The 16,293-nt window shown below is 25.8% G+C and overlaps 1 protein-coding gene across 1 annotated transcript in view; it reads right to left on the reverse strand.

The window, feature by feature from the left end:
* The window catches only part of LOC129963081 (N-alpha-acetyltransferase 25, NatB auxiliary subunit-like), a 34,659-nt gene continuing 18,366 nt past the window's right edge, over positions 1-16,293 (reverse strand). Inside the window, exons 14-28 of the mRNA XM_056077119.1 lie at positions 15,974-16,084; positions 14,352-14,421; positions 13,104-13,203; positions 12,442-12,489; positions 12,158-12,267; positions 11,993-12,045; positions 10,622-10,694; positions 9,050-9,092; positions 8,767-8,970; positions 8,557-8,677; positions 7,498-7,557; positions 5,687-5,784; positions 4,084-4,197; positions 834-980; positions 1-477 (exon numbers count right to left, since the gene is read on the reverse strand). Coding sequence (XP_055933094.1) covers positions 355-477; positions 834-980; positions 4,084-4,197; positions 5,687-5,784; positions 7,498-7,557; positions 8,557-8,677; positions 8,767-8,970; positions 9,050-9,092; positions 10,622-10,694; positions 11,993-12,045; positions 12,158-12,267; positions 12,442-12,489; positions 13,104-13,203; positions 14,352-14,421; positions 15,974-16,084 — 1,475 coding nt within the window. The 3' untranslated portion in view covers positions 1-354. The remainder of the gene's footprint in view (positions 478-833; positions 981-4,083; positions 4,198-5,686; positions 5,785-7,497; positions 7,558-8,556; positions 8,678-8,766; positions 8,971-9,049; positions 9,093-10,621; positions 10,695-11,992; positions 12,046-12,157; positions 12,268-12,441; positions 12,490-13,103; positions 13,204-14,351; positions 14,422-15,973; positions 16,085-16,293) is intronic.

The raw sequence follows: 16,293 nt of genomic DNA on the forward strand, positions 1-16,293 counted from the left end.
TAAAAATTCATTATTATTTATTTTGTAAGTTTCATTTTTCAACAGCACTGCTAGGCAACAATTCAATATAAAACATTAGTAATCTATTTAAAAAAGATGTTAAATTTAGCAAAATACATTATCCATTCACTCATCCTTTGGCTACTTTCAGCACATATTTTAATCATATGTACCATTATAAAAACATATGAGGTATGAAATGGCTCAGTTTAAAATTTGAACATGTGTTCATGACTTGAAACCATGGACGACAACACAACTGTAAAGCCATACTTTCACACATGGTAGCATGACTCCAAATGTTCTGCACAGTTTAAATAGGAATACAGTTAACTTAACAAGCTGTAGCAGCTATCACCATTTCAAAGATTGCAGATATTTCACTTTAAAATACAACAGGTCTCTAAGTTCTTTTATAGATGTCTGGTAACTATCTTCTATTTTACTAGTAATTTCACCAACTATGTCATCTTTATCCTGAAAAATATTGAAAGACCGAATTATTAAATATAAGAAAGAATATTTACTTGATACAATTTGACAATACAGAAAATATTTTTATTAAAAACAGATTACAACAACAAAATTTCTTTCATATAAATATTGGACAAAATAAAAAATTAACAAAAACAATAACTTCTAACAGTGAAAATAGCAGGTATAAACTAAGTCTTCATTCCTTATAGTAAAAGAAAATTAAACTCAATGCAGGAATTTTCGTTTTCAGTAGGCTTAAAAGTTGTACATATTTCAGATGATATACGGTAATTATTAAGTCTATTATATAAATAATATGTAGAGAAAGATAAAACTTGAAATATATAAATAAATACCTGTACACAATTGTCATTTTCTGCTAGAGAAACAACCTTCAAAGACACTAATTCTGATGGAGTAAGTCCTTCCAATAAATCTTGTAGGCTGCTTCCAACCGATTCCATATCATTAATTAAATTCGTTAGCTGCTGAAATGTTTCTTGCTATAACAAATTATAAATAAAATTAAAACTTTACAGTTTCAAATTTTATATGAGTATTTTACAGGGAATGGTTGCAAAATAAGTTATACCATTAGTCAACAAATCCAAAAATGAATTATACGAGGGCAATTCAGAAACTAACCTCCGGTTGATTGAAAAAAATACACCAAGTTAAGTAAAAATATTTTAATATATACATCTTACAACTACATCTTTGCACTATTTTTCGACATAGTCTCCATAACGATTGAGGCACTTATCGTATCTCTTCACAAGCTTTGAAATTCCTTCTGCATAAAAATCACCCGCTTGTGCCTTGAGCCAGCCTGTGACCGCATCTTTGAGCTCTTCGTCGTCATCAAACCGCTGGGACCCGAGCCATTTCTTCATACGCATGAAGAGGTGATAATCGCTTGGCGCCAGATCTGGGCTGTAAGGTGGATGGTTGAAAACGTCCCACTTGAAGGACTCAAGAAGGGCTGTTGTTCTGCGAGCAGAGTGAGGACGGGCGTTATCGTGCAAAAAAACGATACCGGAAGTCAGCATACCACGGCGTTTGTTCTGCATAGCCCGTCGTAATGTTTTTAGTGTTTCACAGTACACGTCTTGATTAATGGTCGTCCCACGTTCCATGAATTCAACCAACAACACCCCTTTGGCATCCCAAAACACCGTTGCCATCAGTTTTCTGGCAGAAAAATCTTGCCGGGCTTTTTTTGGTTTGGTAGGCGAATCTGAATGTGCCCACATCTTTGATTGTTCTTTTGTCTCAGGGTTCACGTACTTAATCCAGGTTTCGTCACCGGTCACGATTCTGTTTAACAATGGTTCTCCTTCGTCCTCATAACGTGACAGAAAGTCTAATGCAGAGGCCATTCTTTGACTTTTGTGGTGGTCGGTAAGAATTTTGGGCACCCATCGTGCACAGAACTTACGGTAACCCAATCTTGCTGTCACTATCTCGTACAAAAGAGTCTTAGAAATCTGTGGAAAATCAGTAGACAACTCCGCCATTGTGAAACGTCGATTTTCACGAACTTTTGCATCAACTGTCTGAACGAGTTCGTCAGTCACCAAGGATGGTCTACCACTCCTCTCTTCATCATGAACGTTTTCTCGTCCACTTTTAAATAAACGTACCCATTCACGGACAACTCCTTCACTCATAACTTTTGGTCCGTACACGGCACAAAGCTCACGATGAATAGCTGCTGCAGAGTATCCTTTGGCTGTAAAAAACCTTATAACAGCACGCACTTCACATTTGGCGGGATTTTCTATTGCAGCACACATTTCAAACTGCCACAAAAACTAAACTAGCGCAGGTACGATGTTCACTCGACTACGGCTTGATGCCGACTGACCTGCTGAGCCTGTGAATGCACAGATGGCGCGCTACTCCCCCCACCACCCGCACTGTGACCAATCGGAGGTTAGTTTCTGAATTGCCCTCGTAAAATAACTGCAAAATAACTTTAAAATTGGGACATTAATTTTAATAAACTTATATATATTATTCCAAGCATTGAATTTCAATGAGGAAAAAAATATAACAAAGCATGTCATAATTAATGACATATGAAGTAAAATTTTCCATTTCGTTGATGTATTGGTATTTATAGCAGTTATTTGAGCACAGAAAAGAACATTGTAAAAGGTCACTTCAAAGTTTCTTGAAAAAGAATCTTCAAAAGAAGTAATTGAAACCAATAGAGGGTTGTTCAGTAGGATAGCAACACAAGTTATTTCAAAACACTATTTAACCTACTTCATAACATCTATTGGTCTTTTCCTCCTAATAATTCAAGATTTTGATTGATTGTATATTAAACTTTTTAGTAGTCTCACTCTATTTTCTCTATTAAGGTAAGGAAAAACTTTATCACTTCCCAAAATAATGGTGCATGTTGAAATCAAGAACCATGGGCTTCCAGCACGACAACTGTATTTGTGCTTGGTTTGCATCGTGAAATGGCGATAAATTATGAAATTTTTTTTAAGAGAATGGTCTTCTAGGAGTTGCACCAATATAAGTTTATCTTTAACCATAGGAAAATGGGAAAATGGCATATTTCCTTCCTCTCCTAATTCCTAAAAAAAAAAATCATTTTTCTATCTATTTATTTATTTTGCTTTAATATCTGGGTGAAAGTATTGTTTTTAGCTCATCATATATAATACTAAAATGTTTTTCTTTATATTTGTTAAAAAAATATTTCACACAAAACTGTTCAACACAACATTTAACATAATTGTATTGAATTTTGAACTAAGTCCATTGAAGAATTAATTATCAACAATGCTGTCTGTTTGGTAATATGTGATAACTCATAATTGCAACAAGCTAGGAAAGTGCATTATAATCCTCTCTTTTTTTTTCTCTTTAGAATATAGGTATTATGATCATTAGTCTAGAATTATAGATACATTCCTAATTTTTGCCACATCCCTCAATTGGGCAGATTGTGCATATGTGAACATATAATTCCAAAACACAATGAGCATGATAAATGAACTTTATGTGCGATATTGACATCAAAGCCATAATTTTGGGCCCAACAGAATCCAAAATGGATAATTGATTTTCTTTCTATATAAGGCTAAATAAAATTTTAAAAAATGTCAGATTGTGTAAGCATTCTGAGAGTAAAAATCAAGGTAAAACACTCTTATTGGTTTGGACACTTTATTTCAGTTCTTGAGAAATATCTCTTGTAGATCTCCTGGATTTTGAGTAGACAATCCATCATTGTTTGAAATAGCATCAGCAAATATATAGATGACAAAAAAGAAATACATCTAATAAAATTTTGCATCTATATTTGTAAAAGAATAATATAAGAAATCAAAACAAGGCATTTTTTCCCCACAAAATGACTGTAAACTCAATTCTTCCATTAAAATGAATTTTTTTTTTAAAAAATCAATATGTACAATACATATTATTTTATAATTATAATAAAATTAATGTTTTCTTAGTTAACTTGAACAATAATTTTTACTCTAATATTAATAACATGATTTAAGTTGTGAATATGTACATTTGTGAATCAAAGAGAAAACATTGCAACAGAAAATCAAAAATAAAATAAATTATACTTACAGTAATCACAGGTACATTCTCCTTTTTCTTTTTTCCTCTCCTCATCAAAGAATTCCAAATTGGTTTTAGAATAGCATGACATATACTAACAAATATTGTACCTAAGCTTAAAGTCTAGGGAGAAAAAAAAGGAATAATAATAATAAAAAAAATTAATTTTGGTACATGAAGACCTTTTTTTTTTACATGATATTTATCAATATTTAATTATGAGCTGCAGTGATATCAAAATATGTATTTGTAACTGAATGAGTTGATTCCATTGGGATCAATAATAAATCCAAGCTATAGATTAAGTGAAATAAATGTCAGGATGGAAATTTACCATTTAAACAGTGATTTTAACTCGAAATATATGTAAAACCAAAGTATGGTGTAGTATGTAAGTATGCAAAAAAAAAAAAAAAAAAAAAATGTGAAATTTATATTTAGAATTACAAGCTAATCCCAAAATCAGAAAAAACAAACTTTACTAATGATAAAAGAGTATATGTGCCTGTGTTTGTTAGCGCTTTATTGGGCAGGCTACTTGACTTAAGAGTTATAAAATTTGGCACACATTTTGAAGAAATGCAAGTTCCCTCATAGCTATTTTTAAAAATTTTACAATTTTTTATTAATCTAATAAAAAAGAAAGTGAAATGTTGGTGTTTTTCTTTAAAACCTTTGAAGATACAACTTATTTAACATTTTTACATTATTTGAAAATTCATAAAATGAGTTTTACTATATCACTTTAGTAGTCATACATTTTTCCTTTAATTTTAATAAATTTTAAAATTATTTTTAGGTATGTTTTCACAAATAATACAATTCATTGTTGTAATGAAATTCTAATAATTTCCATTTTTATTACAAATATTTTATTTTTCCTGTTTTATCCGATTGATGATACCTAGGTGAGGAAATTCAATTTATTTTTTTTCTTTTAAATTTAAATTTTTATATAAATTTCTTTTTCATATAAAGCATAAATGATATATTTTCCCAAATTATCAGCATTTCCCTTAACTTTTTTTTATATTAGTATTTTGCCAAAGACAAAAAAAAAAAAAAAAAGTAATTAAACATTAATTAAGCATTTTGCCAAAGACAACACTAAAAAAAATTAAAAAATTCCTATAATTAAGCAGATGTAGCACAGGAAAAACTATTTTTTTCTCTCCTCTTTAAATCTTTAGAAAAGAAAATAACAATTTGGAATTTTTAAAAAAGCTTTAAGGCTCTTGTTTATTAATAATTATGAAACAAATACATACCAATTTAAAATAATAATATAAAACGATTTGTGACAAGGAGTATAAGGTTCAGCATTAAATATAAAAAAGACTACTATTAGTAGAATTTTAGATAGATAAATATGAAAGAATAGTTATATTAAAAAGAATGGCTGATCAGCATAGTTCTGAAATAATGAATTCCATTTGAAATTTAATTATTTTTTAGTAATCATCCAAAGTAACTAAGAAGAGAGATAAGAATTTATATTAATATTTTGCATTACCCAGGCAACACATGATATATAATAAATACAAAGTGGGAATAACAAAGTGACTTTCATGGTTAAAAAAAAAAATGATATAATGTGGTTGAATTATTTTACCTCAACTATATTAGTTAAATCTTCAATGAAGCTTTTAACTTCAGTTGGAGTTAAAGAATCTTTCTTTTGGCTAGTTTCTTGTAATCTTTTCAATCCATCTAGGAATAGCATAATAATTTAATTATTACACATAAAACCAAAAATAAGAAGATTCCAATGACTTACAAAAAATGTCAAACATCTAGGAAAAATGGAGGCACAGTAAAAATAATTTTTATAACACAATAATTGCATTTTAAAATATGAAATGAAAATTAACAGCCAGACATATTATTCTAAGACTTACAGGAGAGGGCCATAAATTTAAATAAAGACATGTTATAAAATGATGCAATTTAAAAACAAAAAGACTTAAGCATATATGTAAAATACAATCTCTGGTAAATGAGCAAGCAAGAAGTTCTTTATGTGACAGTTATGCATCTTCAAAATTAAGGAATAAGTTCATATTTTAATAATTTTTAAAAATTCGTTGTTAAAATCATGACTAGGAAGCAACATTTAGCATTGTAAGGCCGAAAAAAAAAAAAAAAAAAAAAAAAGAAAAAAAGAAAGAAGTTGAAGGCATTTAAAGTGTTATATAGCTTTTATAAAGTTTTATATAAAAAGGGAACAATTTAAATAAGCAAGTATTTATTTTAGTCATGTTTCACATGACATTACAGTTTCATGTGAGAAGTTAAAGTTACAAAAACATACATCAGGATTTGGACCTCTTATGCAATATATATAAAGAGCAATATTTTATAAAGAAAACAATCCTTCATGAATCACCTCACAAGATAAATTCAGCCATCTAACATATTACTGAAGCACTATGAAATGAGATTAATATTATATTGATAAAATGAGATTAGCACAATAAAAATATAGATGAAAATGCTTTGCTAATAGATCTTTTTCATGTAATATTATTCAACTTTTTTTCCTGATAAAAAGAAAAATAAATTTTTAAAAAAATGGAATTTCCAAAACATATATGGAAATATAAAAGAAAATCAATATATTGAATAATTTAAAATAATTTTGTCATCTGTACCAGAATATTTAATATATATATATATATAATCAAAACAAAATGAAAATTAACAATAAGTTGAAAACATTAATACAAATTACCAAAAATTAATAATACAAAGCATAACAGTAATAAAGATAAGGGGAAAATAAAACTTAAAAAAAAATTAAAACAATAAATCAATAAGAAATAATAAAATTTAATTGATATTTGAAATTCAGTCCTTTACTGTTTATACACTGAAAGAAAACAATTCAAAGTTCTACTACAGTTCCCATTCCCCTCGCCTCCCCTCCCCCAAAACCATAGAGAACCAATTCAAAATCCTTAATTGAATTAAAAGAATGAAACAATATTACACCCACATCCAAATACAGAGAACATGACTATATTTATAATTGCATGGAAATGCATAGAAGATATACTATAAGGAGAGGGCTAAATATATATATAACAAGAGTACAGTCAATGAGAAAATGGATAAGAAAATGATAATTGCACATCAAAGCTTTCTGACATGAATAAAATAATGATAATTGCAGACAAAAATTTTAAATAGTTGAAAGAAAAATGAAAGGATTTTTCTTTTTCTGATGAAAATGAAACTATTACACATATCCATAAGGAACATACACATTTGAAATGAAAAATAAAATAAAAATAATAATTAAATAATAAATAAGTTCTAATAAAAAAATTATTTTAGAAAAGATTCAAATCAAGTAAATGAAATTACTTGATTATAATAAATTTAATTATAATTAGATTAATTTGATGAAAATTAAATACTAACCTTGGTAATTATTTTTGATTATGTTGATAACTTCAAAATCTTCTTTACTTTCTGATTTATCTAAAAAGAGATTAAATATATTTAAGATATAAATGATTTCAAAAATTAATGCCAATTATGATTAAAAATCTACTATTGTACACATACACATTTTATGTTTATCAGAATCACAGTTAAAAATTCAATTCATTTGAATAAATCTTCTTTTTTTTTTTTTTTTTTTTTTTTGAAAAAGAAACTATATTTGTGCTTTATTTCTACAATAGTTATTCAACAGGCAGTATTAACATATAATAGACACAATCTGAAATAACAAACTCAACTCATAATTAAATATTTCTTACATTTTAAATAGATTTCATACTAACTGAAATATGATATGCTATTAAGGGCTTATATTATATATATATATATATATATATATATATATATATATATATATATATATATATATATATATATATATATATATTGAAAAAAAGCAAACAAAACCCCAGAATCTTATATAATTCAGCATCATTTCAAAATTATACATTTTTTTTTTGGTTTATTGCATGTTTTTTTTATAGACTTAATAATCCTGTATAACTCATGTATCATGTATAAATGCCTGACAAAGAATTACAATAATATTTTATCACATACTATACATTAGACATAAAGTTGCATTTATTTCAATTCAGGAAGAAAATCTTTGAGAATAATATTTTGCTTTACAAATAAATGAAAAAATATGGAAGAAAAAGGAATATTTTATTTAATCAAAATAAAATATCCTGTTCACATCCAGATTCCTTCTTTACAATTCAGATATATATATATAAGATTAGTAAGTTATTGAAGAATTTTTTTTTATGTACTGAATTAGACTGTAAAAGCAATTTTTTATATATACTGAATAAAGAATTTTAAAATTATATTTTTTAGAGAGGAAATTTCATATGTTTAATAATTTACAGAAATGAATAACGTCTTTTGAATAAAGTCACAAGAAAAGTATGCAATTAAAAAATTCATAAATAAAATAGTTTTAAATGACAAAATACATAAAAAATTTACCTGCCGATTCAACTAATCCATGAACATTAAGCACAAGCTTAGCAAATGCTACAACAGTATCTAAATAAGAATGCTGAAAATATTTTTGAAGTCTAGATATTCCAGGAGATTGAATGGGAAACTACAGAACAAAAGAAATAGTGATTATAATGTGCTCTATGCATATGAAAATTATCAAAAAAAGTAATTAATAAATAGCAAATGTCTTACAACAGAGTTAATCATATTTTCTTTGTCAATTGAAGCAACACAGTCTTTTATTGAAGCAATAAGTTCTGACAGAATGTCAGCCATGTGACGCTTTTCTCCATTTGTTATATTATTCTCTGAATCATTAGCATAAATAGGTTTATGCAGGTAGAAAGCTGCTGCTATAAGCCGTATAATTAAATTTCTTATCTTAAGCCAGCAAATCTGAAAACAAAACCAATTTTAGTTTCTTAAAAATTTTACCATAAAAAATATAAATCAAATTATCTAAAAATGTAATCACCTTTTCTAGTCGAGACTTAGATATGTGTTCCTCTAAGATGTTCCTAAAAAGAAAAAAATATGTTGAGTAAATCCGATAATTGTACAAACCTTATATATGATTACCTTATGCAAAAATAACTAAAAATGCTTCACAAAAATAACAAAAATAACTAAAAATGCTTCACAAAAATAATATATGTATAAAAATAATATAAAAGTATATGTCATTCATTTAAATTTAATATCCCAAAATAATCTTGTAGTAAGACTTTAAATATTTTGCCCAACTTCATTTATTAAATTCTATTAAAAAGAAGCAAGCAGGTTGTATGTATAACTTTAATTACAAAACTGCAACTGTATGTATATGAAATACTAGCATCTCACTTCTCAACTCAACAAGAAAAATAATCAATTTATTGCAAGAATGTTCTAATATTTTCTTCCAAATAAAGGTATCATCCCTTCCTTTTGCAACTTAAAATTGAAGAAAGGCAAAATAATGAAGCCTCCAAATTATTATCCCTATAATTAGAAGCCTGCAACAAAACAGAAGTGTGACAACACAGTCTCCAATTCTTAGTTATATAGTCAAAATTGAGTATTTTGGACATGCATATATTTCTATTCATCTTTCTGACCAAGCATAAGATCCCTTACAATTAAAATTTGATACACAAAATTTGATTTAACATTGCATTTTTTTAGCAACAGTATTTCCAAATTCTCAAGTATATAGGCCAAAATTTAAATATTAAGATGGATTTAAATGAAAATTTAATACAGAATTGCACTTAAAGGAAAAACACCCTGGAAATCAAATTTTATGCATTTAGTCCTTTAGTTATTTTATTCAACTGCATTAAAGCAGAAAAACTTCCTGTGGATAAATTTTGTCTAAAATTTGATAGAAATCTAAAACATTTGCAGTAAAGAACATACACCAAATTTTATCCTTCTAAAAATGAATTTTCCAGAGAGAGTATTACTAGAGAAAGTGTAAAACATTGAAATTCATTAAAACCTCCAGGTCATACTAACAATATTTTCTTTTTGTATATATAGTGAACATTTGATGATGATTTTGAAATGCAGTATTTTTTATTTTACATAACATTAATTACAATATCTTTTAGGGAAAATAAATATTGTCTTTGTCCTTTTTCAAAGCAAATTGTTTCAATCACAGTAAAAAAAATGTTTTACAACACAATTTATGAGACATTAATAAACAAGGAAAGAATAAAATCAATAATTGATAGCAAATAATGTATTTTATTTAAAAAATATAGAATAAAATTAATTTAAAATAAATGTTTTAACATAATTGTTTTAAGAATTAACACTAAAATAATTTGCTATAATTCATGCATCTTTTGAAAATTTTATCATTAAATGTCACTTCATAAGCATAAGACATATTTGCAGAAAAGATACATTGAATGCATTTTCAATGATCCTTCAAATAGATATATTTTTAAGGGGAATTAAGGAATAACATGTAAATAGATATTTATATATGGTAATAAATAGAAAACATGTGAATTAAAAGAATCCCTATTATGTTAACTAAATACATAGCTCAACATACTTTTCTTTTTGACTGTACATTCTATAAATGAAAACATCACGGTTGTCAACCAAATCATCGGTAGGTCTAAGATCTAGAATAAATAAGAATAATTTCAAAGAAGCAATAATGTAAATATAAAAATAATAACAATAAAAAAAGAACCCAATGAAAATCCTAATGCTGTGAATAGCCTCTTAATCATTTAAAAAATTTATTACATTTAATAAAGAGAGTTTCTTATTTCAATACTTTTCTGTTAGCAAGTGAAAAATCGCCAAAGAATGTAGAATTCCGCCAAATTTCTTACGCCAAATTCACGTTTGGTTCCAGTTGGCAACATTTACGCCCGGCTAACAGAAAAATACCCTTATTTCTTTATATGAAAAAATTTGATTTAATAATAGAGTGTAAGTTATAACAGCTCTTTGGTGCTTATTACACATTAGAAAATTTATAAATATCACTACTTTTAAAGAAAAGTAAAAATAATTATTAAAAAAAAAAGAGTAAGAGAGAGAAATGGAAATAATAATTGTTTTAAATTTTATCACTGATGTTTTAACATCACAGAGCTAATTTATCAATAATTTTTGGAATTTATGATCTCCTCTTTTAATGAATAATAAAAGAAGGCAAAACTCGAATATAATAAAATATCATTCACTATATAATTGACTATAAAATATTATAAGATCCAGAAGCAATCTAGGCATTCAGTTTGTTTACTTTATAACCTATATATCACATTAACTAAATGTTTATGAAAAAAAAAAAATGCAAGAAATTGCTCCAATTATGCAAATACATATTCCTAAACACTATATAATTGATCAGCGTAAATATTACAAAAGTTCAGTTTAAACTAGATTTAGAATAGACACTTTTTAAGAACAAATTCTATGTTAAATAGAGGATTCTAAAAATTTAACACATAGCCAACATTTTGACTACAAAAACATTCAACAACTCTGTATGAATTTACTTTTCAAAGCCAAATTAGTAGGGATAAATAAGAATAATGGATTATTAATTGAAATTTTAAAAAAATGAAATTTAATTAAATAAATTCAGAGTTGTAAAACTGAAATTAATTAAAATCATTTCATTAACTTAAATTAAATAAACTGATTGAAACAACTGCTTTCTATGTTTTAGCAATCTTGTTTGGATTCAAGAGCAATAGCCAACTAATTCTTTGAATTAAAAAAAAAATGATTGAAAAAAAATGTTATAAGTTTTTAAACAGAATTGTAGCAATATTTATTTACTTAATTTTATTTGAATTCAATCAACAAAAGCTATTTATTAAATAAAAAAAGGTTGTACACACAATTTATAAAAATATGCTCAAATCTAAAAAACATGCAGAGAAATCGATACTATAAATACCTTTTTCTGGATCAATTTCCATACTTGATAATAATTTTTCTAAATCTTGATGGCTACAAATAAAAAGTACATCATCATTTCTCAAATTAAATAATTTTAATTGACATATATTGTCCATAATTATTAAACATTCTATTAATATAATCTAAATATAATAGTAATTACCTTTTAGGTTCAAGAAGAAGAAGCAAATCTAAAATCAATCTTTCAACAGTAACTGAAGCATATTGAAGGGATTTATTAATCTTCTCTCTAAATTCTACAAGTTCAGGAATCTAAAAGAAAAATTATAAGATATATACTACAGATCTTCTGCAATTCTCATCTGTATTAATTTAAAATTAAATTAGCCTATCATGCACACAGAAATAAACAAATAAAAAGTTTTAGAGCAATAATGAAATAAACTAATAAGTAAATAAATGAAAATCAGTAAAATAAGAATTTACCTTTGTAAAGGATCCAAACTTATAACCAGATAATAAATAGTCCACTATCTGCAATGAATAAAAATTATAACATAAAAAAAAAGAAAAATCATAATTATTTAAATTTATAATAAAGGTATACTTTTTTTTTTTTTTTTTGTACTATCAGTTGTTAGATCATTTTCATTAAAAAATTCTTCGTATTTGTAAGCAACATTTACTGATCAGATTTCTTAATCTAGTATATTTATATAAACAACCTACAAAAGCTTTCCCCAAAATGCGCTTTACATGAGAATTTACAAATTAAATCAATTCTTATTTTTGAATGACTTGACAATCCTTTGCAATAATGCAATAATCCAAATGCAATAAATTATTAAAAAGATGTATTTAAAAAAACATCTACCTTTAAAACCAGGAATAGTGTAGGAAGAGAAAAAAAAAAAAAAAAAAAAGCAATAATTTTTTTTTTTTTAATTATTCATATAAAGAATGTACACCTTGCTAGAAAAACAGTGTATCTATGATAAAGCTTATCTTAATTTTAAACAAGTACAAATATTTTCATAAAATTTAATGTTTCAAGTAAAATTAACAAGTATATGTACTTATGTTCATTTGAACATGAACTAAGATAGAGTCACCTTCAAAAATATTAACATATAAGAACAAAAACTTACATCTTTATAATTAGTTGTGTAAAAGCGTATGCAATTTCCTAAGACATTTAAAGAAGTAGAGAAAAATGCTGCTGACTGCAAGGAATCTGTAATTAAGTACCTGTAATATATTTATTTTTAGCATGCAAATAATCTAAGATGGCAGGGAATAATTAAAAAATAAATTAATGTACAGAAGGACAAACATATTATAAAAATACCCACAGTTGTAAAAATGTAAGTTTCTCATAAGAAATATAACATGAGAATGCTTAAAAGCATAATTTACTTTATCATTTCTATAAATCAAGCCTAAAAATTCATAAAATTATATAAATTATACAAAATATTAGAAGAATTTTCATTACGCTTAAAACAGATGAATGAATGCAATCATTACAATCATTAAATACTTCAAAAATACAAATTTATTAATTTTTTTTAAAATTAAAGAATATATTATAAAAGCCACCAACTGTACATTAAAATAATAAATGATTACTTCAAAAGTAAATTAATTTTAAAAATCTAAAATATTATTTACTGTATAGGTTTGAAAATTCATTAAAATTAATGAAAACATTGCCCATTCATAAAATTGTTGTCTTTGAAAACTAAATTTTTTGAAATTTAAAATGTGAAAATAACTTTTGAGCAATATTATAACCAAAATTTTTTAAACAAAAAAAAGTGAAAATTTTGAAAAAGCTATATTTAAATGAGCATTTTTACTACAAAAGCATTAACTAACTACCAAATTTCGTAATTCAAAGTCAAATGGTCTAACTTGTTAAGCATTTTGCATGATTTTTACAGCACACAATTTACGCATTATAGTATGCCAGTCAAAAATATTTATGTTAAAGGAGAATTATATATATGTGTAGATAAATAAATTCATTCTTAAAGTTATTTATAAACTCATTATGTGAATTTCATTTCCAAGCAACACATCACTTTCTCATGTTCCTCAATCTGTATGCAAATAAAATAAATATTAAATCTATCTCAACTAAATTTAGAGAAAATCCCCTTTTGAAATTATATAACCTCTGAATACATTTTACCATTATGTCTTCCTGTTTTCTGCTTCCTATTTGAAGTGTATTATTTACAGGGCAAAGATTTTAACAAAGAACTTTATAGTTATTAACACTATTAATTAATAGATATAGATTACAGCTAGTTTGAAAATCACCCAGGAATGTATCAAAATAGAAAGATTCATATAACTAATAAATCTAAAAAGAATAAAAAATAACTAATCACCCTAATGTTTCCAGCTGAACATGTTTCACATCAACATTTTCATACAAACTATAACTTGCTCCAACAGCACCTAAAAAATTTCAAAAATATTATTAATCACTTAAAGGAACATGGCAGTTCAGTAATTATTGAACAATGAACAATAATTACAACCTTAACTAATTTGATAAAGATTTTTACACTTTTGCTGTATATTGATGTTTACATAAATAGCCACAAATAATGCTTCAGGCATTTATATATATTTCCATGTCAATACTGGAAATGTGATTTTCATTTATGAAAATTATATGAATACTGGTATAGAGATGTTTAATGATAAACTGCTCCAGATCTATGACTGAACATTCCATACTTCTAATTTCTTGCTATAATGCCAAAATTTTACTTTTTTTTATAGAAACAACACTATATTTACAAATTGGGGGGGGGAGAGATCCAATAATGAAATAAAGTTTATAACACTGTACATTAATTTGAATCTGTTTAGGTAAGCTGACAAATTAGTTTAGGTAAAGTAATTCATTTTCAAAAATATTTATATTCTCACTTTCTCTATATATATGTATTGAGAGAAGAAAATATTATAATATTCCTCATATTATTTTAACATAGTTTTACACGGCAAAAAACAACAACAACAAATTTCCACCACCTAAGTAGTTAATATTATTTAATAATAAAGCCATATAAGGTTTATTATACCAAAATTTAGATTTATAAATTTTTAACTGAATATTTTTTTAACATTACTTTTAATTAGTCTATTTTTCCAACTTTATGATGGTAGTAATGCTATTAAATTACAGCAAGGTCACATGAATAAAAAGGGAGAAAGGAAATAAATATTGGAGAAATTACTAAAACTTTTTGTGTAGATAAAATATTTCATGCTCCAAACAGATATCTGATAAGGAAGGACTGAAGAGAATTTTGAACTATGAATCCTCAACGGTTTGTCAAAGATTCAGAACAATTTAACTTTATAAATTTTCTTGACAGATTTCTTCTCAAATGTGACAAATCTAAAAATTAGTCCAGTAAAAACACATCTAGTTTTCCTTTCTTTCTATTTTTAACATTTTTCACGAGTTAACTAAAACTAGAGAAACTATTTAATCAGGAAAAGATGAATCACAAAACCATTTCAGGTTTCTAAGAAATATAATTCTGAATAATATCTTTATAGCATGATAATGCAAACGAGTACTATAGAAATTAAATGGCTTAGATCAGAATACTAGGATCAAAGGTTGCAAAATAAAGGGAAACTACAAAGTAAGTTACATCCTATATTCCAAAATTTAAAACAGAACTACCAAGTAAAAAAAAAAAATACAATATTCAGAAATGATCTAAATAATTAAAAGGTTAATAAAGTAGCCTATAACCACAATCCAAAATCATAAATTTAATTCAGGAAGTGAAAAACAATGTCTCATTTAAAAGCAACACAACATATATTTTAAGATGGACCACATAATTTTTCACCTTGGTCAGATGATAAGGAGAAAAACAAAGGATTCAGTAAATAAATGTAGAAGGCTGCAAAAATCTAAATATAAAATATTACATTTATTCTTTCAAAAACTTTTAAAAAACATTTTAAGAAGAGATCTTACCTATAATATTGTATAACTTAATTAGTAATAATTTTATCTGGTAATTTGATGGACTATGCTTCAAACCATTTTCGAGCACTACCATTACCTGGCCAATTAATCTTTCATCACCTATAAAAAAATCAAATATAATTACATGATGCAATAACATATATATATATATATAAATTATATTATATATAATAATATAATATATATATATATATAATATAATATATATATATATTATATATATATAATATATAATTTTGCAGATGCATGACAGAAAGAAGAAACTACTGAAATTTTAACTTTGATTTGTTTAACCACAGGAGTCATAA

The sequence above is a fragment of the Argiope bruennichi genome, chromosome 1, assembly GCF_947563725.1.
Source record: "Argiope bruennichi chromosome 1, qqArgBrue1.1, whole genome shotgun sequence".
Lineage (NCBI taxonomy): Eukaryota > Metazoa > Arthropoda > Arachnida > Araneae > Araneidae > Argiope > Argiope bruennichi.